This window comes from Balaenoptera ricei, chromosome 1, assembly GCF_028023285.1.
Source record: "Balaenoptera ricei isolate mBalRic1 chromosome 1, mBalRic1.hap2, whole genome shotgun sequence".
Classification (NCBI taxonomy): domain Eukaryota; kingdom Metazoa; phylum Chordata; class Mammalia; order Artiodactyla; family Balaenopteridae; genus Balaenoptera; species Balaenoptera ricei.
The window spans coordinates 89,046,312-89,071,899 of NC_082639.1; the positions used below are offsets into that span (position 1 = coordinate 89,046,312).

General features: G+C 38.0%; 1 protein-coding gene across 3 annotated transcripts; it reads right to left on the bottom strand.

The window, feature by feature from the left end:
* Nucleotides 1-6,121: 6,121 nt before the first annotated feature.
* Nucleotides 6,122-24,853, bottom strand: EXTL2 (exostosin like glycosyltransferase 2). Of its 3 annotated transcripts, none has more exons than XM_059927051.1 (6): nt 24,343-24,853; nt 21,848-21,927; nt 14,515-14,613; nt 11,519-11,946; nt 10,799-10,869; nt 6,122-8,218 (listed from the first exon to the last, which is right to left on the bottom strand). In XM_059927051.1, exons 2-6 carry the CDS (start codon nt 21,850-21,852, stop codon nt 7,730-7,732), a joined length of 1,092 nt encoding a protein of 363 aa, XP_059783034.1. In that variant the 5' UTR covers nt 21,853-21,927; nt 24,343-24,853; the 3' UTR covers nt 6,122-7,729. The 3 variants fall into 3 exon arrangements, with proteins under 3 accessions (XP_059783034.1, XP_059783027.1, XP_059783017.1); XM_059927044.1 differs by lacking the exon at nt 14,515-14,613 and adding an exon at nt 20,332-20,368; XM_059927034.1 differs by lacking the exon at nt 14,515-14,613.
* Between the last annotated feature and the right edge of the window lie 735 nt (nt 24,854-25,588).

Sequence of the window (25,588 nt, forward strand, 5' to 3'; positions counted from 1 at the left end):
TATCTCTTGTTATTTGACTCAACTATTCATAAATTTTTATGAAATTATTAATACTTTGTGTCCAATGTCTCTCAGTTTTTTTAACAGTCTGGTTTACTGAGGTAAAATTTACATAAAATAAAAGTCGGCAATTTTAAGTTTGTAGTTTTATGAGTTTTGATAAATGTATATAGTCACATTAACACCACCACAATCAAGATCTAGAATATTTTTATCATCCCCTAAATTTCCTTCAGGCTCTTTTGTAGTCAATCTCCTCCGCCTACCCCCAGGCTCTGGCACCCACTGATCTGTTTTGTCTCTATGGTTTTGCCTTTTCCAGAATGTTATACACATGGAATCATATGGTATGTAGCCTTGTGTCTGTCTTCTTTTATTTGGCTTAATGATTTGATATTCCGCCATGGTGTTGCATGTATCAGTAGTTGGTCCCCATTTATTGCTGAGTAGCATTCTATCGCATGGATAAACCACAATATATTTATCCTTTAACTAGATGATGGAAATTTGAGTTGTTTTCGGTTTTTGATGATTATGAATAAAGTTTTGATAAACATTTTTTATGCATGTCTTTGTGTGGGTATACATATATTTTCACATTTCTTGGGTAAATGTCCAGGCATGAAATTGCTAGGTTATATGGTACGTGCAGATTTAATTTTATTATAAAACTGGCTTTTGCTTTTTAAAAGTGGTTTTACACATATCTCTTTACTTTTCCTTATTTTAGCCTAATTCTAGTTGTGTCCCATACCATTGTTGTAGAAATCTTTTGTACAAAATATAGCTTGAACTCCAAGTGTGACAAAAATGCAACAAGAGGCCTCTTTAATACAGGGTCATGAAATAGCAGTTTTAGAGGAGCAGAATATTGCATAAAGGAAAGAATATAGCCTTGGAACCATCTGAGTTCTGTCACTTTGACTTTCTGCGTAACTTTTCTTTATTACGCAAATTACCTGACCTCTCTGAACATCTGTTATTGAATCATCAAGGGTAGGTGATACAAGTATCCACATTGTTGGCTGTTGTTACAAATTCCCCACATCATAGACATTGCTGTTACTGCCATTAGATTAACAACTTTTGCTACAAGCAAAGGCTACATTCTAGAAGACATGGTATCACACTCTAGATATTTTAGGGATTCATTAGGAATTAATGTGTTTCTTCAGGGGCTGTAAATATGTCACCCAGAGACAAATGAGTTTCCTTTGGCTGTAGTGTCTGTGATGTGTGAGTTTTTAAAATACTGTTATTCTTACACTTTACCCCAGATTAGCATTTTGTACTTAAGGTCATGTCTTTTATATGTCACTGAGAAATGCTATTGTCACATAAATTATGACGATAATAACAATGTGTTATAACTTATGTAATATGATTTACCTAGGCAAGGGCCCATTTTAACTTAATAACTTCTGAAGGATTGATTTTTTTCTATAGCTCCACTTAAGAAGATATTCTTAATCAAACACATTGACAGTAGATTTTTTAACTGCTATTTTAAGACTCTTTTCACTCAGTTTACTGGCAGGTATTTAATCTGCTAAAAAAAAAAAGAAAAAGTGTTACTCAGTTAATTAGGTTGCACTGACATCTGCTGGTAAAATAGAAAATTCCATTTAAAATCGTGTTTTATAAATTTCAATAGAATCAAATAGTTTAACTCAGTCTTTAAAACTTGTATTTGCATTCTGGGTTTAACAAATTAGCGGCTTTACCTAATGATTTCTGATTCATAGTTCAATTTGATTCAAGTGGTTTGTTAGCCTGTTGCAACTTTTTTTGGGATCTTCCTAAAGGCCCGTGGCAACAGACGCTTGGTTAAGAAGTAAAACATCTTTTATTTTTTAATTAAAAAAAATTTTTTTTTATGTTGTAGAATAGCCGATTAACAATGTTGTGATAGTTTCAGGTGCACAGCAAAGTGACTCAGCCATACACATATATATATATATATATCCATTCTCCCCCAGACTCCCCTCCCATCCAGGCTGCCACATAACACTGAGCAGAGTTCCCTGTGCTATACAGTAGGTCCTTGTTAGTTATCCTTTTAAAATATAGCAATGTGTACATGGCAATCCCAAACTCCCTAACTATCCCTTTCCTTCACCCTTCCCTCCTGGTAATGGTAAGTTCATTCTCTAAGTCTGAGTCCATTTCTGTAAAACATCTTTTAAATCATAACCTCTTCTAGTCAGTGTTTACCACTGAAGGATGACATCATCAACTTCTTTTTTATCCCATCATCATGATTATGTCTTTTGGTCCTAAAGCAGTACAACAGTAGTGATGTTTATTAAGTTAGTTTTCACTTTGAGAAAGGATTCCTGGAAAGATAGGCTTAGGGTGTAGGGAAGGTTGTAAGCTCCAGCAGAGCTAAACTCTAGGGGATACTTTTTTCTTGTCAGGAAGTATAACATGGCTCCTTTAAAACCTACCAATTCAACACTGATTTAGGGTCACAGAATTTTACAAGTGGAAAGAAAGTTACTAATCATTTAGTTTATCCCTCTCCTTTGTAGATGTGGAAACTGAGACCTCCATAAACTTACATAACTCATTACCTAACTGATACAAGAAACATGTCTCTTAATTCTCTCATTCCAGGATTCTTTCCTATATAAATTGTCTTCACTAGCTGTTTATTAAGTTTATTGTTTAAACCAAACATACTTGACCATAAATAAATATGATTATTTGAAAATTTGTACTTAGTTTACTTTAACTTAACCATCCTGACTTTCTCTAACTAGAGATGTATTATGAAAATACACACTATATTATGTAATATTGCTCTGTAGTTCTTCAGAAATATATGTTTATTCATAGGTCCTTCCCAGAAACTGAAGCTCCATTGTCTATTTCTTCAGATGTGAAAATAGAAAAAGGCAAGTGGATCAGAAAAAAAAAAAAAAAAGTCAGAAATAAACCTTAACCAGGGAAATTTCTGGCTCCTTGATCAGATTTTGGGTCACAGAATTATGCACCAGATGTCTTAATAGTAATATAAACATGTTTCCCCCCCCCCTTAATTTTGTTCCAATAGGCACTGTTATATAAGATAAAACTTTAGGAATGCAACTGGCAGTGTCATAAAGTATTAGTTATATAGATAAATTACCAAATATTCTATAATATGTCATGCACGTTTTTTCTCAGCTTCAGCACTACTGACATTTTGGGACAGTTAATTGGGGGGCGGCGGTGTTGCAGCTTCCTCCCTATAGGCCAGTAGACTGCTCCCATTTGTAACAACCAAAAATGTGTCTTCAGACATTGCTGATGACCCCTGGGAGGAAAATCAGCCCAAGTGAAGAACCACTGCTGTAAATTAAAGCTGCTTCCTTCAGATTTATTTTTGTAATCTGCTTAAGTATTCTGACCAAAAATTTTGTCCTTTTTCTTTTCAAATAAAAACAATATTGACATATGAAAAGAGAAAGAGCCTTGAGTCATCTCTAGTTTAAATACTTCATTTAAATATTTCATTCTGAGCCAGAGCTAATAAAGTGGGTTCCTTAAATTGTTTTCAGTACTTGCATATTTATTCTCACTTCTTTTTCTGCGCTAAGGTATAATTTTGACACAGCTACTAATTCACAACCAAGTTTTTTTCACTCTCAGCTGAGCTGCTCTTTATTTGTAATGGCTTTTAAAAAATTCTTTCACTTTCCTGATACTGTAAAGTTCTTCTACACGTTGTGCCCTTTGAAACCAAAAACAACCAGTGAAATTTTAGGGCAGGTATTTTCAACCCCACTCAGCAGATGAGGAAATTTAGTGGAGCCAGGACTCAGTGCATGTTTCCAATGAATCAAATGCTCTTTGCGTTTCATCCACAATAAGTAAACTTTTGAAAATATTTGGGTTTTATATCGAGAGGGCCTTCATGAATGGAGAGGAGGTGGAAGGGGAGAGAGAGAGAAAGTTGGAGGAACCTAGCAGAAAAATAAAAACTGGCTTATGAAATAGCATGCTGTAGAGGATGATCAGATCTCACCATTTATGTCCTCGTAGCTACCAATGAGATTTAGCACCTCTGTCTTCCTCTTCAATCACAGCATTTTCCTCCACTCCATCCCCTTCCTTCCCACTCCCTCTACCTCCTACCCTCCCCACTGCCACCACACGTGCACGTAGGTGTGCACGTAGGCACGCACATGCACACACACACACACACACACACACACACACACACACTCGCTAACCCACTCCTGACTTTGTGGTCAAAGCCCTAGGTCTTTTTCAGAGGAACCATTGTGAGTAATTTTTGTTGCTTCCAAGTTTTTTTTTCCTGGGACCAGCAAAGAGCCAACAATTCATTGCCTATACTCAAGCCTGGGAGCAAAGAATTTCTGGAAGCACTTCAAAAGATCCCTGAAGCTTACACTGTCCTGGAATCTTTCATTTGACAGTTGATTGCCTGTTTTTTCAGCCTTCTCAACATGGAGTTCTTAACACAGCCAGAGTCCTTCCAAATTCTGCAGCGTTTGAGTATTTTGTGCATGGAAAAAGAAATAAAGAAAATTTAAAATAATATGCGATGTTGAGAAGTCTGATGAGAAACAGGTGCTCTCAGATGTGGTAATACTATAGCTATGGCAATGCTTCTTGGGGATATATAGCAATATGTATTAAAAACCCTAAAAATATGAAGACTAGATAGATCCAGGCATTGGACATCCTGGACTTGATTTTAAAGAAATCATTATAGGTAGGCTCAAAGAGATCTGTTCAAGGCAAGGACACTTACCCAAATGTTGTTACAATAATAAGAAATCATCAAACAGAATAGCAATATGATTGATTATATAAACTATGGTTTACCCATCCAATGAAATACCAAACAAATCATGCTTTTAAAATATATGCCTAGAAAAGTCAGGAGGAATAGACACAAAAATGTTTAGCCATTGTTAATGTGGTTGGGGGCTTTTCAATTCTTCTTTGTACTGGTCTGAATATGCCAAAATTGCTAGAATGAATATGTACTGTTTTAACAAGAAAAAGGGCATTTGAAATAAAGAAAATGAGATGAAAATTGCCATAATTATGCAGAAACACTGTTATGTAGAAACATTTGTTACGTAGAAAAAATTTCCCAAATATCGCACCTGGTGTGTCCGAGGGCCTTTCTGATGCTTGAGTGGTGAGTTGAGTAGAATTAACTGCCTTTATGGTCAATGACACACCCCAGCATCTTTCCTTTATTGACCATTTAAAATGGGCAAGGCACTGTGTTCATACTTATACAAGCTATCTCCTTTATTCCTTAAAACAAACCCCTACGTAGATATTATTCTCATTTTTGCAGACGAGGAAGTTGAAGCTCCAAGAGGTGAAGTAAACATGAGATGCAGGAAGGATTTGAGCCCAAGGACTCCACTGGCACATTTAACCCCTGAGCTATATTGCTTTTCTGATGTAGCTCTAAGCCTGAGCGTCCTCTCTTCTCCAGATCATTTTGAGCAAGAATAAGAGGGTGCAGGGAAAAAGAGTTTTAGTATACGTCTAGCCTCAAGCAATGCAAGAGTTTTTGTAACACAGACTGAACTTCACTTTGCTTTCATATTTGCTCTACAAGGTCTGAAAAATATATGAGCAACTTAAGTGATGCTGAAGATAAGTTTAAGAATACAAGATGAGGGCTTCCCTAGTGGCGCAGTGGTTAAGAATCCGCCTGCCAATGCAGGGGACACGGGTTTGAGCCCTGGTCTGGGAAGATCCCACATGCCGCGGAGCAACTAAGCCCGTGAGCCACAACTACTGAGCCTGCGCGTTTGGAGCCTGTGCTCTGCAACAAGAGAGGCCGCGACAGTGAGAGGCCCGCGCACCGCGATGAAGAGTGGCCCCCACTTGCGCAACTAGAGAATGCCCTCGCACAGAAACGAAGACCCAATACAGCCATAAATTTTAAAAAATAAATAAATAAATAAAAAGAATACAAGATGAGAAATAAAACCTGAGAATATTTTCCCACCGGAAAATTTTCCCATGGGCAATGTAGCTAATACCTCTAATCTTACTCTGAACAAAATATGAGAGTATTTGAAAATCTGTGTAAATACCGACCACGAAAGCATGAGTCTGCTTAATTAACGTAGAACATCTGGATGGTAAAAGTTTATTTTATTTATCTGCCAATCTGAAGAGGCAAAAAGTCACTACCAAGGTTGGACAAAGCAGATAATTAGCACTATAAATTTTTAGTGAGGCTGCGAGTTCTATTGGTTTTCTCTGATGGCATTAAGATACATACACATGCCCATGTAAAGGAACAATATACACTGAGCTAATTGCACAGAGACCTCATCGTTGGAACATTAACCATGATTATTTTCATAGCTTTGCAATTTTGAGAATATAACGGCATAATGGGAGCAGGAGGGGGCATAGGAAGAGGAGAAGGTGGCAGAAAGAGGCCTGAGTATTCCTTTCCACCAATAGTGAACAACGACCAAACACAGACACCGTGTGGAACAGATACTAATTCACATAACAGAAAGTGGGCAACTTAACAATCAACTGATGCAGAGTCCCTGTGGAATTCCTCTACTATGACTCAGGTCTCTTATTTTTTCCTGTATCTATGTAATTGAAATGATCTCTGGATCTTTTGCGGGGTGGAGGGAAGAAGTTCTGAACGCAAGAGATTGACCTAGTGCGTAATACACACGTTTTAGTATCCAGGAGATAACCTATGCTTTTATAACAATAAAGATCATTTGATAGTAAGGGTTGTAATTTCTGCCAGTTCCTACTTAATCACTCTTTCAAGAGTTATTTTATACATGTTTCTTACACAATACATACTTTCTGTAAAATCTAAGAATTAATGTGCAATCTCAAAGTCAGATTCAGTGACAAAGTGCACGACCTGAATCTAGTAACACATTTACTCCTCACTGCATGTAAGTTGCATATAAGAAACAGAGGTTGCACGTTTTTGTGATCCATGCAGTAAATGTTCACAAAAACCAAGTGAACAACTAGACATCCTTTATCTACTAAAATTAACCCTCCCAGTCACAACAGATATCCACAGAAATAAAAGCACTGATGGTTGCACCGAAACCATGCTGGGATAAGTTAGTCCTGGAAAGGGCTGGTTGGAAGGACCACAAGGGAAGTACTGATAGTCACAAATTTCCCACTTGTTTTTATATGGGATTGAGACTATTCTCTCCTCACATGGCTTTTCCCTATACCACAGGCTTTTGTTGAAGAGGCATTTCAGGCTTCAAATGAAAATAATCATCCTTTAATGAAAAAGCTGAGAAATACTTGTCTTGAGTTTCTGATCCTGAAAACAGTTTGCTAAAGGTCCTTAAGGCAAGTGCCAGGAGTCAAAAAAAAATCATAGAACATTATCAAAACACTGTAAATCAACTATACTTCAATTTAAAAAAATTTTTTTAAATTGTAGAACAGTCTCAGAATGTAAACAATAAAATTGTTGACCAAGGAATTATATCTGTGGATGAAAACTTCTCACAAGAAGACCTATCTGGGTAATATCAGCTTCTTGGGTTTTGAAGTGCCTGTAAATTTTATATGCTAGAAGCCCTAAGCACTTTTTCCCCCTTGTAGAGACTTCTGGAGTAGAAAAAAGTTCATGATGTGCTTAAAAATAAATAAATAAATAAATAAACCGACCATAGCATGAAGAAGCTACTCAAATACCAAGCAGTTTTGAGGTTTGTTTTTGTTTGTTTTACTTTCACATTTTACTTTTGTGGTTGGCATATGGAAAACCAAACTGAGAAATCATAATGTTGGAGTATTTTAAGGGCATGCCTTCATAGATGTTAACAAGCTTATTTATACAATAAGACCTCTGCAGAAAGTGCTCAGCTCGATGCCACATTCCAGAATAGCCACCATTGGTTTCTTTTTCTAAATTGTCTATGTTTACAGGTTTCACAAATACCCCCGAAGTCTTCCCAGTGTGCTTGGCAATGATAAAATTCATGGCAATATCATCACAGTTTTGCGTTTCATCTAACAAAGCATGGACAGCTGCAGGTTGCCTCTGAAAGAGTTCAAGGTATTTGCTATGGAAGAATGAGGCTCCAATCAGCACCAGAGAGTAATGGTCACCATTTCCAAACCCCGGTGTTTGCAGTTCAAAACCTCCATAACTGTAGACACCAGAGGAAGTAGACACATGCTTTCTTGGAACAAATCCTACAATTTGATCAGGAAATTGCTGAAAAGATGGAAAAAGAACAATTAAGTGTGGCATTTCTTTAAAGCTGACATGGTGAAAAGGCAATGATTTACTACAGAATGAATTAAACTGATTTGTCAATGTTATTTTATTCCTGGCTTCTACATCTCAATTTCCTTTAACTCCAGACAAGTTCATAAATCTATGTCCTGATAAGTTTAAAGGTCAATTCATCATAACCCAAATCTCTAACAAAATTTCTAACCTCACAAATATTCTCCTAATTTACACATTATCCAATATTAATAAATTCGAGTTACCAAAGAGTCTGTTTTTTCAGAGTTTGCTATAAGAGAAGTTGACTGTATGAATGATATTTATTATAGGAGATAAGAAGACATAATGTGATTATTTTGAAAAATTGTTTTAATCTCTTAGGAGTATATAAAATTATGGATTTACATGTATCATTTTACTGTTTTTCTATGTTGATTTCAATGTTTTTGAAAGTCACCATTGATTTTAAACGATGTTATATTTTTATCCCTTTTCAGCTTGGGTGTCTCTTTTTTAAAAACATAAGAAAAAAAAATATATATATATACACACATATATACACAACACACACATATACAGTTGAGCCTTAAACAATGCAGGGGTTAGGGGCACTGACCCCCCGAGCGTAGTAGAAAACTCGTCTATAACTTTACAGTCAGACCTCCGTATCCACGGATCTGCATCTCCAGATTCAGCCGACCACTGATCATGTAGTACTGTGGTTTGTATTTATTGAAAAAATCCGAGTATAAATGGACCTGTACAGTTCAAACCCATGTTGCTCAAAGATATATATAGATAGATAGATAGATGGATAGATAGATAGATATAGACATATATATAGATATATGATGAGATGTGTCAGGATCTTTGAAGGATAGTATTAAAACAATAATAGTAGGATGAGAGTGACTAAAAATAAAACAAAAATCAGCAAAGAAAAGCAGTGAATCATGGAAAAGAAGCATGAACTTATAGAATTAAAAGGTTTAGTTCAATCTCACAAATAACTTGAGTTTCATTCATTTACGGAACAGACACTAAACTAGGGACACACGCACACAGGTCAGGCTGGGTTAAATCCCGTTTCAAAGAACGCATAGTCTAGAGAGGGTGTGATACAGATACGTGAACCAGGAATTACCACACTGTGAGAAAGCTGTAAATGCAGCTGCGCAATTCCCAGGGGGGCACCGAGGACAGGGTGACAACTGTGCTGCCGGGAAGCAGAGGGGATGTCAAGGGTTGGGGGTAAAGGCTGGGAGGCTTCAGAGAAGATGTGCCACTTACACAATCTACGCGATGAAAGAGATTTCACGGATGACTGGAGGTGGAAAAGGAAAAGCACGGCAAGTGGAGGTGATGGGTGAGTGCAAAGGCACAGATACCTGTCTGCTCTAATCTTGCTTCTCTCTAGGCCCCAGATCACTACACTATGCAGGGCACTGACGGGACAAAACTTTAGGAGTCAGATTATCTTGCGCAATGGATTGAAACTGTTCTTGATGGTTTTATGAATAAAACCTAAAGTCATATTTATCCATCTTTAATTATGGTTTACTTGGATTGTTCTAATTAACCGCAGTTCTCATATTTCCCCCCACCCTGATATTTTCAGTAAATTGATTTTTTACCTGAAATAGAAATCTCACAGCCGGAGTATTACATTAGAACTTTTTGCCTAGGAAGCTTTTATTTACAGGGCTGGAAAAACTGCTGATATGGAAAAAATCTGTTGATCAGTACACTAGGCATGAAGCTGAAAACTGAAGTTTTGAGAATGATGATATCTGCAGAGTATTGTGACCACTTACCATTAATACCTAATGTTGTTACATCCCAGGTCGCTAATTAAGGAGTTACTATAGTGCAAATTAGACCATTTATTGGGTAGCACAGTGTTTAATTACTGGACAGGGCTTCAGAGTATTTGTATGCAGTTCTGGTTTCAGGTACTTGTAATGCAACTTGTAAAAGCTGTCTACTATTAACACATATTCAGTAGGAAAAAGGAGTTTTTATAGAATACCAGGCAATTTATGCCTGTTTATCCCAGCTTGGGATTTAAGCGGGGTGGGGGGGGTGGGAAACTGCCGCCACAATGGTGCATGCAGAATTATTATTAGTATTATTAATTTTTAAACAATGGTCTCAGAATCAGAATTAAATTTTATGGATGTAATAAATTGTTTCTTTCAAAGGAAGTTCTGCGCAATATTAATACAGAAATACACTTCTCATTTGAGATACAGGCGAAAGTGAGTCTGGATTTTAGTCTTTGCTCTATCATATACCAGATCATTTCCTCATTGTTCTTTGGAAGTCAGTTTTAGCTCTTATTTCCAATATACCAAATATAAATCAAATATAGATAAAAGATATTATAACTTTCAGATTAGCTTAACTGAGCTCAGGAAATCTGATTATGACAAATTCATCTACCTTTTAGATAAAAACTGTCTACGCTGGTTTGGGTGACTCTCACATTAAACCATGCTGCTCTGGTTAAACACTAGATCAGACTTTATACTGATGATTTCATAAAGGATGTAGCAACATTACCTGCCACACGGAGAAAGCAAAAACAAGGTCTTGGGTGCTAATTAGCATGTCATCATCTACCATTAACACCGCTGAAATGAAAGGAAAAAAATTTAAATCAAACAGTTTGGAAATGAAGACAGAAGTTATAAGACACAGTGGTGTTTTTATAAGTCATTCAAATGAAGTATTTTCTGAATGAAATTCAGTAAATAAAAAATGTATTCTTGGAGAGATCTGTCTAGCAGAAAAAGTTTTTACTTGAAATGTAATTGATTTTTATAATTCCCTGAGGGGGGAATTATCATGTATTTATCATCCATTATCCTAGAAACTAATGAACCTATAAATAAATAAAACCAAGGTTCTTTTAAGCAAATTACAATCTCATGTAACTGCTGTGAGTGGGAGGAAAAGGAGGCGGCAAAAAATACATTAAGCATAAGTTAAATGGCATTTTACTAACTTCTGTGATGTAGTAATATGTAATCATAGCATATCTTCTTTCATAATATTAACCTCTTTGTCATTGTTGCAAGATATATGCGATTTCTTCCCCAGGAGACTGCTTCTTGACATCTTGGAAACTGCCCCTTAAGTTTTTCAAAATGCTTTCTTATGATTAAATTTCCCTATTTTCTCCAGACAATTAAGACAAGTAGAAGGCCCAAAAGCCGCGCACCCACCCCCAGCTCTGGTTAGCCGCAGCCCTGCCAGACTAAGAACCCAGCTGCAACTCACCATTGGTTTCCAGTTCAGGAAAGACCTGGAGTCGATTTCTCATCCTGTTTGTTGTCTGTACTTTGAAGATCACAGGGACAGGGTGAGGCCCTAGGGAGTTCCATAACTCATCTGGTCCCTTCTCCCCAACGTTGTTCCACACCACAATCACTTTGTGCAGATATGGTACTGCCTGATAATGATTTAAAAGTCTCAATAAGAGATCTGTTCTGTTGTACGTCTGCATTATGAGAGTAAAGGAATCCTGGGTGGACTTGCCCTGGGATTTTATTTCCCTACGCAAAGTGAGCATCTTGTCTTCTTTGATATTAGGAAGTAAAGTGGTCAAAGCCCCAGCTACCAGCAGTAACACAAGGATTACCACCAAAGAGAAACGAAGTACTCGAATCCCCATCACTCTTCCAGGGAGTTTGCAGATGTGGCAACACCTGGAGTAGAAATGGAAATAAAATGCAGAATCTTAGCATTCTTACTAGTTACCATGTTTTTGTTTTTGCTCTTTTGAGGAGAGAGGTTAATCATCTTTTAGCAGATTCAAGTTCAGTTCACCCTGCCTCTTTGATAAGGTGATTTGGCCTAAGATAAAAACTACAGTGAATAAACCTTTCCTTCTGGGCCTGCTCGCTTTGCAGCTGCAGACAAACGGTCATCTACACACCGAACAGGAAGAATTAAGCAGTGCATTTTAAAATTTGCCCTCATTTCACTACTAAACATTTGGAACTGAGATTATTTTTTTCAGATAGGATTATATGTCTCTTAGTAGTATACTAATTCTTTAAGCAGCTTTATTGAGCTATCGCTGACACATAAAAGTTGTATATATGTAAGGTGTACAACTTGATGTTCTGATATATGTATATTTCAGTACACTAACTTTAAACTTACATTTTGGTAGCAAACTATTTTCCGAGTGAAATTATATGCAGAACCCTAATATATGAAATAAATAATAGTAATAGCAGCAGCAGCAAACAATTATAGTGGGTTTATTACATTCTAGGCCCTGTACTATGTGCTTTGCATGTCATAGTATGTGCTTATTTACTCAGTAAATTAAACAAATAATCACTGAGCACTTACTGTACCATGCACTGTTTTAGATTCTGTGAATATAGCAATGAATAAGATAGACAAGGTCTCTGCTGTTAGTAGCAGAGGAAATACTAGGGCCAAACAGATAACAAAGTAAATAAACTCAAAGCTAATTCAGCATGGTGGTAATGAAGAGAACAAATCAGAATGACATGATAAGCAAGGGCCAGATTACGGGGGATCTTTTTGGCCTGAGTAAGGAGTATGGATTTTATTCTAAGTGAGATGGGAAGCCATTGGAGGGTTTTGATCAGGGGAGTAACAGAATCTTGTTTATATTTTACTATTATTATTATTCCCATTTAATAGTATTTGGATGCTTACAGAGGTTAAATTAACTTTCTCAAGGTTACTAAACAACTGAAGTAATGGATCTAGGATTTTTATCCAGGAGAAAACTGCTGCCAGAGCCCAGGCTGTTCATCATCATGGGCTGGGGAGTGTACTGCCAGATTCAAATCCAGGTTGTACTGAGGTAGGGCTCTTGAGCTTCCAAAGCACCCTCTGTCACAGAACATGAGGATCACCAGGTATTGTAATCAGCTCTGGACTCTCCTATTCCTCACTATACCTACAGGATCTGCCTGAGATGGCTACAGAAGAGTAGGTGAACAAAAACCAAGGAATGTGGCCTGGAGGTTTATTGGTCAAAATTTTTTGTCTGATCAAAACTCAGTTACAAATGTAAGGAAAGGTTAAATCTCATACTGTTTTACAGATACCCAGAACTCTGATTTCTTGGCTTCTAATACAGTTTCATTATCACCTCTACTGCCTCGTTTGGGAGCACTGTTGGCTTTCAATTGCTGCTGTTTTTTGATTCTTCTGCTATTTCTGCTTTTGATTTACTTACTTTACTTACTCCTCCACAAGCCTCCACAAGGTTTTGAGGAATGTCCTCATTTTCTCTTCTGGCAGCTGAGCCTTCAAATACATCTCAGCACTTTTCCTAGATCTATTCTACTACTCTATTCAAGTACAAAAGCCTGAAATGAGGAAAAAGCAAGCTTACAGAAATTTACTTATAAAAAGACTGAAAACCAGTGTAATGAAAACCAGTGTAAAATCAACCAGGAGTTTCTAGACATATAAAAAATATCTTTAAGAAAAAAAAAATAGATCTCTCAGAACCAGAAAGAATGAGATATTATTATTCTTGATGACTTTAATTGACCCATGGTCTATCCACTCTTACTACTTTTAATACAATATTTCCTCTCAGGCTATACAATAAACAGATACTCTTATCTATTCCTTATTACAGATAAATAATATCAAGTTGGAAAAGACTTCTCACTGCTAACTCACACTTGTGGTGTGCTAACTGTACAAGCCACTGTCACTGTTCTTCCTTGTATAACACTGCTTCTGTACAGTTTATTTTGGTTTCCTTCATGAAAAAGTGCCCTGTGTCTGTATCTAAGCTCTTGATTTTGCACCTTGTGGTTTCAGTTGGGCATCTGCAGCTAGGCCACCATTCTACAGACAATCCTAAGACTGTAGTCTAAGTCTTCCTGTCTAACAGATTAGGTTCCAAATGAAATCTCACTTTGCTATTCAAATGACGTCCGATCAGTCTTCTGTTTTTCATCGAGGAAACTTGGCAGTGGTGGAGTTAAAGTGACAGTCACATTCCCCTGATCTTGTTTCATGTTGTGAGGTGTGTTTTGTAACTGCAGCAACAGTTTTTCTCTATACAGTTCAGCAAGGACATAGAGAGGCCATATAGACCATGCCTTTAACATCTCTCTTTAAAGTTCACAGAAGTGGGGACTGGAGAATTCCAAGGCTTATAGGGGAACACGCCCCATGATGTGATAATGCGCTGAGGCCTGGGCAAGCAAAGGAAGAACTTATTCATAAGGACAAGGGAATGGTCATTGTCATTCAGCGACTCTCACTTTTCAAAAGTCCAGATTTGAAGAGAAATGTTCCCTTGCAGTAATCTTTTCGGAGAGCTTTCAAGGATATTCTCTCCTGGACTTTCTATGCAGGCTGTTCTGTTAAGAAAAGAAATTTTGTTTCTCCTTTTATCATAGCCTCACTCTAAGACACGAATAAAATGAATTATTTTTGAAGTAACTTCAGCTTTACCATGATTACTTTTCAAGGATGGTAATTTAAGGTTTGAGAGCACAAATGTTTTCACTGTATATACCCTTTTACTAAAACAACATATACTGTTAATGTGGTAAACCAAAGAGAAACCATTATGAATTAATAATCTTGGTTCAAAGGCCTTGATAATCCTTCTAATACTGACTCAAAAGCAGGTCTCATAAAACATATTTTCAGTTCTGCATAAAAATGGCTGGTTATAAGCACTCAGAGTTAAGAATCCTCTGACAACTGCATTAAGGTATACCCTGATTAACATCTTTATGTTCATTTTCTTCAGCTGAGTAGGAATAACATACTGTAAAACCTACATAGCAGTGTCTCTAGTCTCTAAAACAGACACTGATAGCTACCTGGCAGTTTTAGTGGAGAAAAAGTAATGAAGATTCATCTCTATAGCCTACTATAAATATACATTGTCAAAGATAATCGTGAACGACTGTTTCACTTTTATCTATACTTTTAAGTGGGAGTTACCCTCCATATCTGTCATAGAAATTTCCTCCTTTAGATAGCTTCTAATCCCCTATTTTACTTGTATCAAAAATGTTTTGAGAGATATAATTTATATCTTTGGAAGAACATTGTAAATATTTCATGTAGTATTCATTAAATGATATAGCCCGATAAAATTATGTTACATTTGTAGTCTACATAGAAAAGCAAGAAGAACAAAAACTTTATAGACTGCAGTGCAAGTGGCATCTCTGTACTTTGAGAATAGCTGAAGTCTGGAACTTTATGGTAGGCCCACTGGAAACAGCCTTAGAACAGTTGGGAGAGTGATGATGACTTCATAGCTATCTGGATTTCAGTTTATAGCTTTCTTCTGTTCTTTGTCCAGAGAAGAATCTATCACCTAAATCACAGCTTTGAGTTTTGAATGGGGGGATATGAAAAAGAATACATCTGGATAACCTACATCTTATTTAGAAAGAACCAAGAATTAAAATTATTTAATTTAAAATTATATCTATTGATATATATATTTCCTGGCACCCTGCCTCATTCCAAAAAGGATCTGACAGTTCTTAGTCTATCCCCTTTCTGACCTTCTCCCATCTGACTACAGGAGATTAAATGTGACTTCGATAAACACAGTAAATGTCAGCAAAACAAAAATCCTCCTTTTTCTCCTAATCATCTGCAAAATCAAAGGTCCCCACATATGCACATATGTTAACTTATTTAGTTCCTCATGAGTAGAGAGCACATCCTTTTAGTTATTTTGATATGGTTACATAGCATCTCCTAGACCAGGGGTTTTTAACCAGGGACGATTTTGCTCTCTAGCGCACATGGGGCAAGGTCGGGAGGCATTTTTGATTGCTGTGACTGGGGCTAGGAGATGTTATTGCTCTCTGGTGGGTAGATGGCAGTGCTGCTGCTAAACATCCTACAGTGGACAGGACAGGCCCCACCGCAAGGAATTATCCAGCCTAACATGCCAGTGATGCCAAGGTGGAGAAGCCCTGCTCTACATATATTTTACCTTGAACATGATCGGGGAGGGACTGCTAGCCAGGTGGCCCCTGAAATCTCTACTGCTACTTATTACACTCAAACAATGAAGGATAAAGCAATGTCTCCAAAACTGCCCCAATATCTATATGCCTTATGATACAAACACATCATAAACTCAGAAAACTGAAAGAGACCTCAGAGCCCTCCTAAGCCAGCTTCCTTGTTTCATAGATTAAAAAACCCAAGGTCCAGGCATAAGGAATTTGCCTGAACTGATGCAGCTGCACAACAGTTAACCAGCAGCAGAGCCAGGCCTGGAATCCAGATCTCTGAGGGCACAGTCCACGACTCTTTCCACTGTGTTATGGTAAATTCTGCAAGGCTGTGTCATAAATTAATATATGAGACTGTCCCTAAGGTACCTGTAAGATAATATGAATATTAATATTGGTATGTTGGGTTTTTTACAACTTTATTAAGATTTATTTCACATACCATAAATTTCACCTATTTAAAGTATACAGTTCAGTAGCTTTTAGTGTATTCACAGAATTGTGCAACCAAGTCTAATTTTACAACATTTTTAATACTCTAAAAAGAAACCCCAGACCCATTCGTTAGCAGTCAACTCCTCATTCCCATTTCCTCTCATTCTCCACCCCAGCACCAGGCAAACACTAATCTACTTTCTATCTCCGTAGATTTGCCTATCCTGGACATTTCATGTAAATGGAATCATACAATATATAGCCTTTGTGCCTGGCTTTTTTCACTTAGAATAATGTTTTCAAGGTTCACCCATGTCATAGTATATATCAGTACTTAATTCTTTTTTTTAATTGCCAAATAACATTCTATTGTATAGATATACCACATTTTGTTTATCTGTTCATCAGTTGCTGGACATTTGGGTTGCTTCCACATTTTGCTATTATGAATAACGCTGTTATGAACATTCAAGTACAAATTTTTATGTGAACATGTGTTCATTTCTCTTGGGTATACAACTGGGAGTGGAATGGCTGGGTCATTATATCAGAATTTTTAAATATTTGAGAATTGAGGTAGCTTTTGGAAAAGCATTATTTGAAATTTTAAGAAATTTTCTTAAATGTGGACATAAGATAGAGTAGGAAAGTAAATAATACAATGAAGCAACAGTTACTAATTCTCTAATCTTTGTCTTTAAATGAACGAGGCAACTTGAATTTTCAAAGACCCACTCTGCAGTTATTTTCTACATCTATCCAAGTTCCTTAGAAGGAACACTATTGAATGAAGAATTCTTTTCTCCAGGCTAGTTCCTTTGGACTGAAAGCAATAATTATCCAGACAAAAGCTGAAAACAAATAGCCGGAGCATAGCATGAACAAAGATTAGTTATGTCCTCTGACTCATAAGGTAGAAAAGCAATGAACAGCTTCACGAGAAGCTGTCATTTTCCTTTTAATGCCACAGATGGTGGAAGAATAACTAGTCTACCATTTGATTATGAGATTTGCCTCATATTGTATTCTTCTCTGGCTCATCATCCTCTAAAATGTGTACTTGCCTAAAAGCTAATGATTATAGAAGACAGATGCTCAAAAAGGTGCCCTCAGCTGCCACGAGATAAAAGCATTCCAAGGCAGAACACAGAGGCTAATTCAGAACCCGGGCTTCCCTTCTATGAACATGCAAGAAGAATCAGAAGAGACAGTATACACCTGATGAGCAGTTTCTGGCCAGGTTTATGGCATGTAGATGACAAACACTGTTCCAACTGAGGCAAAGGCACATGTGGTACCCAATTCCAAAAGGACTTTTCTTACGATACCTACAGCCAACGTGCTGACCCATGACTCCAAGTATTGGTACATGCTATCTTCTCTACTACAAAACCCATCTCTCTCTCCACCTGACACACCCCTACTCCTTGCCCTTCTACCCCCAAGTCTCTTTCAAACATCCCCTCCCCTGTGGATGTTTCTCTCACCACTCTCCATCCCCAGTGCTATTGGGAACTGGGAACACAGGGCTACTAGACTTTGTGTCCAGGTATTACAACTACTGACCGTGCCTCCAGCTCCTTTTTGACTCTGACTGCACCTTGAAGGCCGTTTCTGTTAGGCTTTGTAATCCAGAACAGTGCCTGGCCAATTTTTGAGTAAGTGCTCACAACTCTCTGTGGCTGAAAGGAGTGAGGGAATCTATGTTTAAATGGTCTTAAACTTCCCCATGAATAAGAAATGCCTGAAATTTTAAAAGAATAAACTCAAATTAAATGCAAATTAAGGCCCAGTTAAGACTCAAGAAACCTTTCCCTCTATAAAAGACCTGCATTATCCCCCATCTGGGGACCAGGACAAGTCATGAGATGTGGTCTCTAGCTCAGGCCACATGAGTCACCTTTCTACCTTTAGTTCTGTGGCCAAACTACTTAATAAAAGATGTCTTAGAACGCTGATTTTTTCCAAGATATTCTGCTCTTGGAGAATAAGCTGATTTGCCTTGGGAGAAAACTATCACTTGTTAGATAATCCCATCCTTGTGACTTCTGGTAACAATAACCAGAAGCTATATTCTTAATCCGGCAGCATATATGATTTAAACAAACAGACAATAAAGTCTTGTCTAGGTAAGAAATGAAAATTTAGTTTGGGTTCAGAAACTGACAAAAACCTATAGAAACCTCAGGACAATTGGCAGAAACAGAAAACTAAGTCAGAACACCACCCAAGTCAGTTCACTACTATTTAGAGTAAGCCTCTTCCATTAAAATTTTAAGCAGCACACGCTAGAATCTACTTCAGTGCAAAATCCAGAATGCCAGAAATAGTACATGAAAGGTCACTGTTCTTTATTATGAGTCTTTTCCAGGTGCTAAAGAGTATTCTAAGAGTTTTTGCCTTCGTATTTTCCTATATTCAGGAAATTCATTCTTTTCACTGTTATTTTAGAAGTGCCATACAGTTTTTCTCATTTTCAACCAATGCTATCCTCTCCTTTCTAAATGATTTCCCCTCACTTTTCCTTCTAAGGAGTCCATCCATGTTTTTATGGTTCTTCTCAACTCCCATTACTTTTTTCACAAGTCTAAATACATCAAAATAAGTTATCTATGTTAACAATATTATTTATTTAGGAATAAGAAAGGCAGGAATTGGAATAGACTTAAAATAATAAATAATAAAAGGGCCCACGTCGCGTCACAGATTCACCTAGTGATCTCGCTGTGTTTACAACTAATTGTATACTGATCCAACCAGATCATTTAGATGACTACAATCTGGATCCACAGTGTCATGGACCAGCTCTTAGGGTTAAAGTGATTCTCTATTGACAGTATAACTGGCTACAACAAATACATGATCATCGATAGCCAATCTAAGTCCTGTCATTTAGAAAGCTTAGGACTATAGACTGCATTTTGAGTCTATAGTTCCGAAACAGAGTTGCTAAAACATATTGATAAATAGCTGAATTTCCTACAGTATCACATTTGAAAAACAGAAGTTGCTGCAACAGGTCATTTCTCACTGCAAGCTGTTAAGGAAAGAATTTCTGCACTGGTCACATTAAATTAGAGCAAGTTCTTCTCCTGGCAGCAAGACTGAGTGAGCCTTGCAGGTGAATCAGGTTCAAATAAACACCGAAGACAGCATTTAAAACAGACAGCAGACACTAAGTACCTGTGTCTCCACTTCCCTCCTTAATCTCACCCTGTTATCAGTAGCAAAGGCTGCCTGTCAGTCCTGGCGTTTTTTTTTTTTCCCCTCCTAAGCATCCTGTACAAAGCATCAAATTGCTTCTCAATACTTCTTCAGGCAGCTACTATCAATTAATTAGATTTGCTTTCTCATCATTGATTTAAGAGGAAATAACATAAATATTATGTATAAAGGCTTCTTAAAGCACTGTGTCCTTCAATCCAGCCATTTGTTACTGAGGCAGTGAGGCCTTCTCTACCCTCAAAGTGCACAGGTCTGAATTATGCTAGATGAAAGTTCCTTCTCGTCTTGCAGCTTTCTCCAGGAATTGCCAATTAATTGTATGATAATGATGATGGTGGTGTTTGGAGATGACCAAACTTATGGGCATATATCAGGGCAGGAGAAGGAATGGCCTTATTCTTAAGAGGAACATCCACGACTTACAAGGATCCAAGGAGTCAATGCATCCTAAGAAGAAAGCCTAGAAATAGAAAAACATTTTTAGCTCGGTACAGTGCCATGCAAAATCAGTTCCAGAAATGGGTCAAAAACAAGCCAAGTACATCTGCAAATACATTACTTTTACCATTCCGGGATACTGAAGCTTTTCACTTGAACTTCTCTCTGTTTTAGTCACAGGAGGATGGAGGGGAGGCAAGATTGCTGGGCAACAGAAACCTGGAATATTCTATGGAACCCTCTCCCTTTTATACAACACTGGTTTTCAGCAATAAACTCACACTGCAAAATCATTTCTCTAAGAGAAACAGATTTCATACATATGAATTATGATTTGTAAATAGCTTTAGATATTAAACCTAACAAACACGTAATCCTAATTCATATGAGCTTCCTAACTTTATTAGAGGAAGGTCAGAATATCCATAGTAGTTATGTCGTCCATAAACATTCCTAGGTGCTTACCATGCACGAGCCCAGCAGTGTCAGGCACTAGGGATGGTAATGAGCAAGACCATCAATTCCTGCCCTCACAGAGCTTAGCAATAGTAATGAAAGTTGTCAGACCTCTTCCCTCCTTATGTTACCTAACAACTCAAATCAGTAATGTTTCAAACCTTCAGAGACATGGGAATTAAAATATATCCACCCCATTTTGTAGATGGGCTAGCTGAGACTGAGAATATTAAATGATGTTTCCTGAGCCACAGAAAGAGTGGTGGGTCCAAACAAACTCCCGACTCTCACACTTGACCTGCTTTGTATTTTCAGTGTCTTTCAAGTAGTCTCTGTTTTCAGCGTTGTTCTAGTCTACAAGAATATTTCAACTTTGTAGGTATTGACTTTATACTATAATCTGGAATACTATTTCAATGGATAAGATCTAAAACAGGCACTACAGTATTTTCTAACAGACCCTGGCTCAAGTAAAAACTCTTATTTCCAAGGAAACAAAAACACCTCTATAGGAAACAATTTTTCTCAGATAAAAATACTGGTATTTCACTTACGTCCATAGCAGCATTATTCACAATAGTCAAAAGATGGAAGCAACCCAAATGTCCATTGACAGATGAATGGATAAACAAAATGTGGTATAGACATACAATGGAATATTATTCAGGCTTTAAAAGGAAGGAAATTCTGACACATGCTATAACATGGATGAAACTTGAGAACATCATGCTCAGTCATGCACAAAAGGACAAATACTCTATGATTTCACTTACATGAGGAATATAGAGTAGTCAAATTCATAGAAACAGAAAGTAGAATGGTGGTTGCCAGGGGCCCGGGGAACAGAGAAATGGAGAGTTGTTGTTTAATGGTTATAGAGTTTCAGTTTTGCAGGTTGAAAAAGTTCTTGAGATTGGCTGCTCAACAATGTCAACACACTTAACACTACTGAGCTGTACACTTAAAAATGGTTAAGATGGCAAATATTATGTGTATTTTACCACAATTTTTAAAAAGTAAAAAAAAGAAAAATACTGGTACTTACCTCATTATGGTAAAGTTTTAATTTTTTAAAAAAATTTTCCTTATGGCTTCAGTAATTGATAGGAACAGGTCCTCTTGGCACTATTAAGGGAAATCAAAGAATTTTCTGTGATGTTTTTATCAATCAGCGGGAAATTTTTTAAAAATGCTTTTGAATGTTATCGTCCATAGGCTTTGAATTATTTTTAGAAATTAAAATTTGCTATACTGTGTTCTAAAAACTACATTTAGGCAATTAGGTAGGTGCTACCTGTCAGGTTGGTGTTAACATTGCTATAGTTTTGTTTTCATCTTTCTCTTAGGTATCCAGAAGCAGAATAAACTCACATCATCCTGATGATCTAATGTGTTTACACTTTTGAAACCAGAACATATATGCCATGGAGCAAGACCTCTGAATGCATTAGCAACTTGTATTCAATTTGCACTTGTATTCAATTTCTAGATTTTTAAGTATCTGTAGTTTTATCTACCATCAAACTCCTTTTTTCACTAAAGGTTCATAGGGCATTCAATTTGAAGTACTAAAAAAACTCAGGGTCTAAAATAGGGTTGCAGGTAAATGTCAGGGTTGATTACTGAGGAATGACACATGGCATCCTTCCTATTCCTTACTATTGCCCAAAAGGAGTTGGAACCTTGGCTGGAGATGAGCTTCTGCCCCTTAATCTTCTCGGCTTTCATTTCTCACAGTCCTTAATCACATGTCTAAGAAGTTAGGGGTTTTTTCCCCCATATAGTCTGCACAGTTAACCTAATGCAATTAATGAGTAGATGATCTAAACAAATATTTAAAAGTTCAGGGTAGAAATCCATTTATTGGTTTAAAATGTTCATTAGTATATCTACCTATTTATAATCTTATAAATCCATAACATATGAAGGAATTCAGAACTGACTGGAGACCCGCAAGATACTGCATCTGTAATGACCACCTGAATAGACCTGAAGAATCATTTTTGATTTTCCAAACTCATATTCTTTCATGACACAAGTTACCGAAGGGGTAAAGGGATGGCTTAGCATGTATCTGGACTCATCAGGTGACAGTTGTTCCTCCTCGCTACACCAAAAGCACCTCTTGTGCACATCTTAAACATCATTTAGTTCTAAAATCCTGAACTGATTTGCCCTCTCCTCACATCCCGCTTCTTCTTCCCAAAAAATTCCTCCGGGGAAAGAACTTTATCAGGCTTTTTAACCTACCTCCCTTCCCCCACCCCGTGCCCAGCACAGAGCCTAGCACATAGTAGACACTCATTAAATGATTGTGTTTTTTTGGTTTTTTTGTTTTTATTTTTTAACATCTTTATTAGAGTATAATTGTTTTACAATGGTGTGTCAGTTTCTGCTTTATAACAAAGTGAATCAGTTATACATATACATATGTCCCTCTATCTCTTCCCTCTTGAATCTCCCTCCCTCCCTCCCTATCCCACCCCTCTAGGTGGTCACAAAGTAAATGGCGGTTGAATGAATGAAACTGCCTTTAATTTTGATATGGCAACATATACTGGTTAACATATATGGGACAAGCATTATTTCAAGATGACAAATCAAGTGAGACATGTCAAACATTTTCCACTCATAGCACTTTTCCTGATTTAGTGTCCAACTTATATTTCTAATAAAATATTTAGTATTGAAGTCGGTAATTATGTCGCCTAAGAATGAAAGATGTGAAGTGGCATTGCCACTTTTTGAAAGAAGGCCCTCACCGGAATAGCTATCTTATATTCTGGCGAGTGAGCAGTGGGGAATTTAGGAGTTCCAGGACCACTGTAACTGAAATTAAACTTCAATTTCTCCAACTTATTTCAAAACTATTTGAAAAAGGGTATTGCAGATTTCTCCATAACCCAGTTGAACAAATTTCTCATCTGCAGCAATACAGGGCAAAATGCAGAATTTATTTTCAAAGGCAGAATACAAAAACACAGGCTCAAATCGCAGCTGACCTGGATGAGTTAAGAGAACGCTGGAAATCAGTTGCTGAAATTTAGTTATTTCCATATATGCACACCCCACCCCCACCCCCAGTTACATCATACTGAAATAAAGCAGCTTTGGAGAAACACTCAATCGCTGTGGAAATATTTATCTTCAACCTAGTTTGTACCCACTTAACGTTTCCCCAGCAGTGCAGTACAGTAAAACTCAGTCTATGGCTAATATAAAAGCCTCCTAAAAATATAAGTAAATGCTACTAATTGAAAATATTTCTATGTTTAAATTAAAATAATGAAATATACGCCAAGAAAGACAAAGACAAAATACCCTTTTCAGAACTTAATTTCTGAAATCTAGCTGTTTTTACACAGCAGTTTAATTAACACGAACATTAAAAAAAAATTGTAGAATAAGTAAATTTTATTTTCAAAAATTAAACCACAGAATCACTACCCCACACACTCACAAAGTTCCAAGGAGTGCAAAACACATATATTCTCACTGCAAAAAGATTTTTAACACGAGAGCATTTTCCTATTTCCTTACCTCGAGTGCAGAAGACTGCAGTGGGACCTAGCCGATTTATTTGCTTCCAGCTTGGTTACGATGAAACGAAAGGGGGATCTCGCTTGCTCATTTTTCGTTTTTTTTCCAAACCCAGCGGCGTGCATTCACCCGGCATTACTCGCTGGATTGACAACCTGGATGAAACGCTGCCCACAAAGAGAGCCTGAAGCAGAGGGCAGTCCCGGGTGGCCGCCCCTCCCTTTCGGTGACGCTCCACTTCCTGTTAGACTAAAAGGCTGTTCCCAAGAAGCTCGGTTTTGTAGTTTCTAGCCCACCTCCAAAAGCCAGTCATCCTTTGCCCCATTTCTCCCCCAGGGTAACAACTTTTAATCATTCAGGTGATGGACCACCTGACCTTACCCAAACAATTTCCCAGAGAGGCGTTGGAAGAGTTCCAACGACCGTGGGTGCCCAGCACTGGCCCGCCGGGCTCGCCCCTGGCCCTGCGCACGCCCTCGCATCCCACCGACGAGTCAGTTTTCCCTGCACTTCCCTGAAACGGGCTATGGGGTTCTCACGAGAATTAGAGCCACGGCGGCGGCCTCCGGGATGACCTGGAAGTGAAGGGGACGTGTAGGAACTCGAGTTTTGGGTTATCAACGGATTGAGATTGTCGGGGAAGCAATGCCTTAACCAAACCTCAATTTCAACATGGTCTCGTAGGAGTTCCTTTTCAAAGCCTCTTTTAAATACCCTTAACATTCTTTCGGAAGACCTTTATTGATTGCCTCCTGCGTGGCAGTACAGAAAGGTCAGGCGCTGTTTTCGGGGGCGGGGTGGATTACTAGGATTTGGGCGCCCATGGAGTTCACCCAGCAAAACCATCATTTGCGCTTCCTGCGGACTGGCGGCGAGAGAATATGTCGCCGCCTGGATTTTTAAGCACTGCTCTCTAATGCACCAGGATTTAATGCTAATAGGGGCAATGGTGAAAGGGCGGGCGCTGGACACCAGCGCATCCGGGAACAAGAGGGGTAGGCAGTCGGAGTGGGCGTGAGCGGGCTCTCAACCTCCCAGCCAGCCCAGTCTGTGGGTGGCCATCTCGGGATTTTCTTCCTGAGTCCAGGTGGCGGGACTCCACTCCAAGTCGGCCCTTTAGACCACCTAGTAGCTGCCAACTCTTTTTGCCCCCAGCAAAACTCGCGCCACCCGACCCTCGTCGTAAGCCCCGCCCCACCGCACAAGTCCCGCCCTCGGCCCCGCCTTCCCCCTTTCCCGTCCCAGG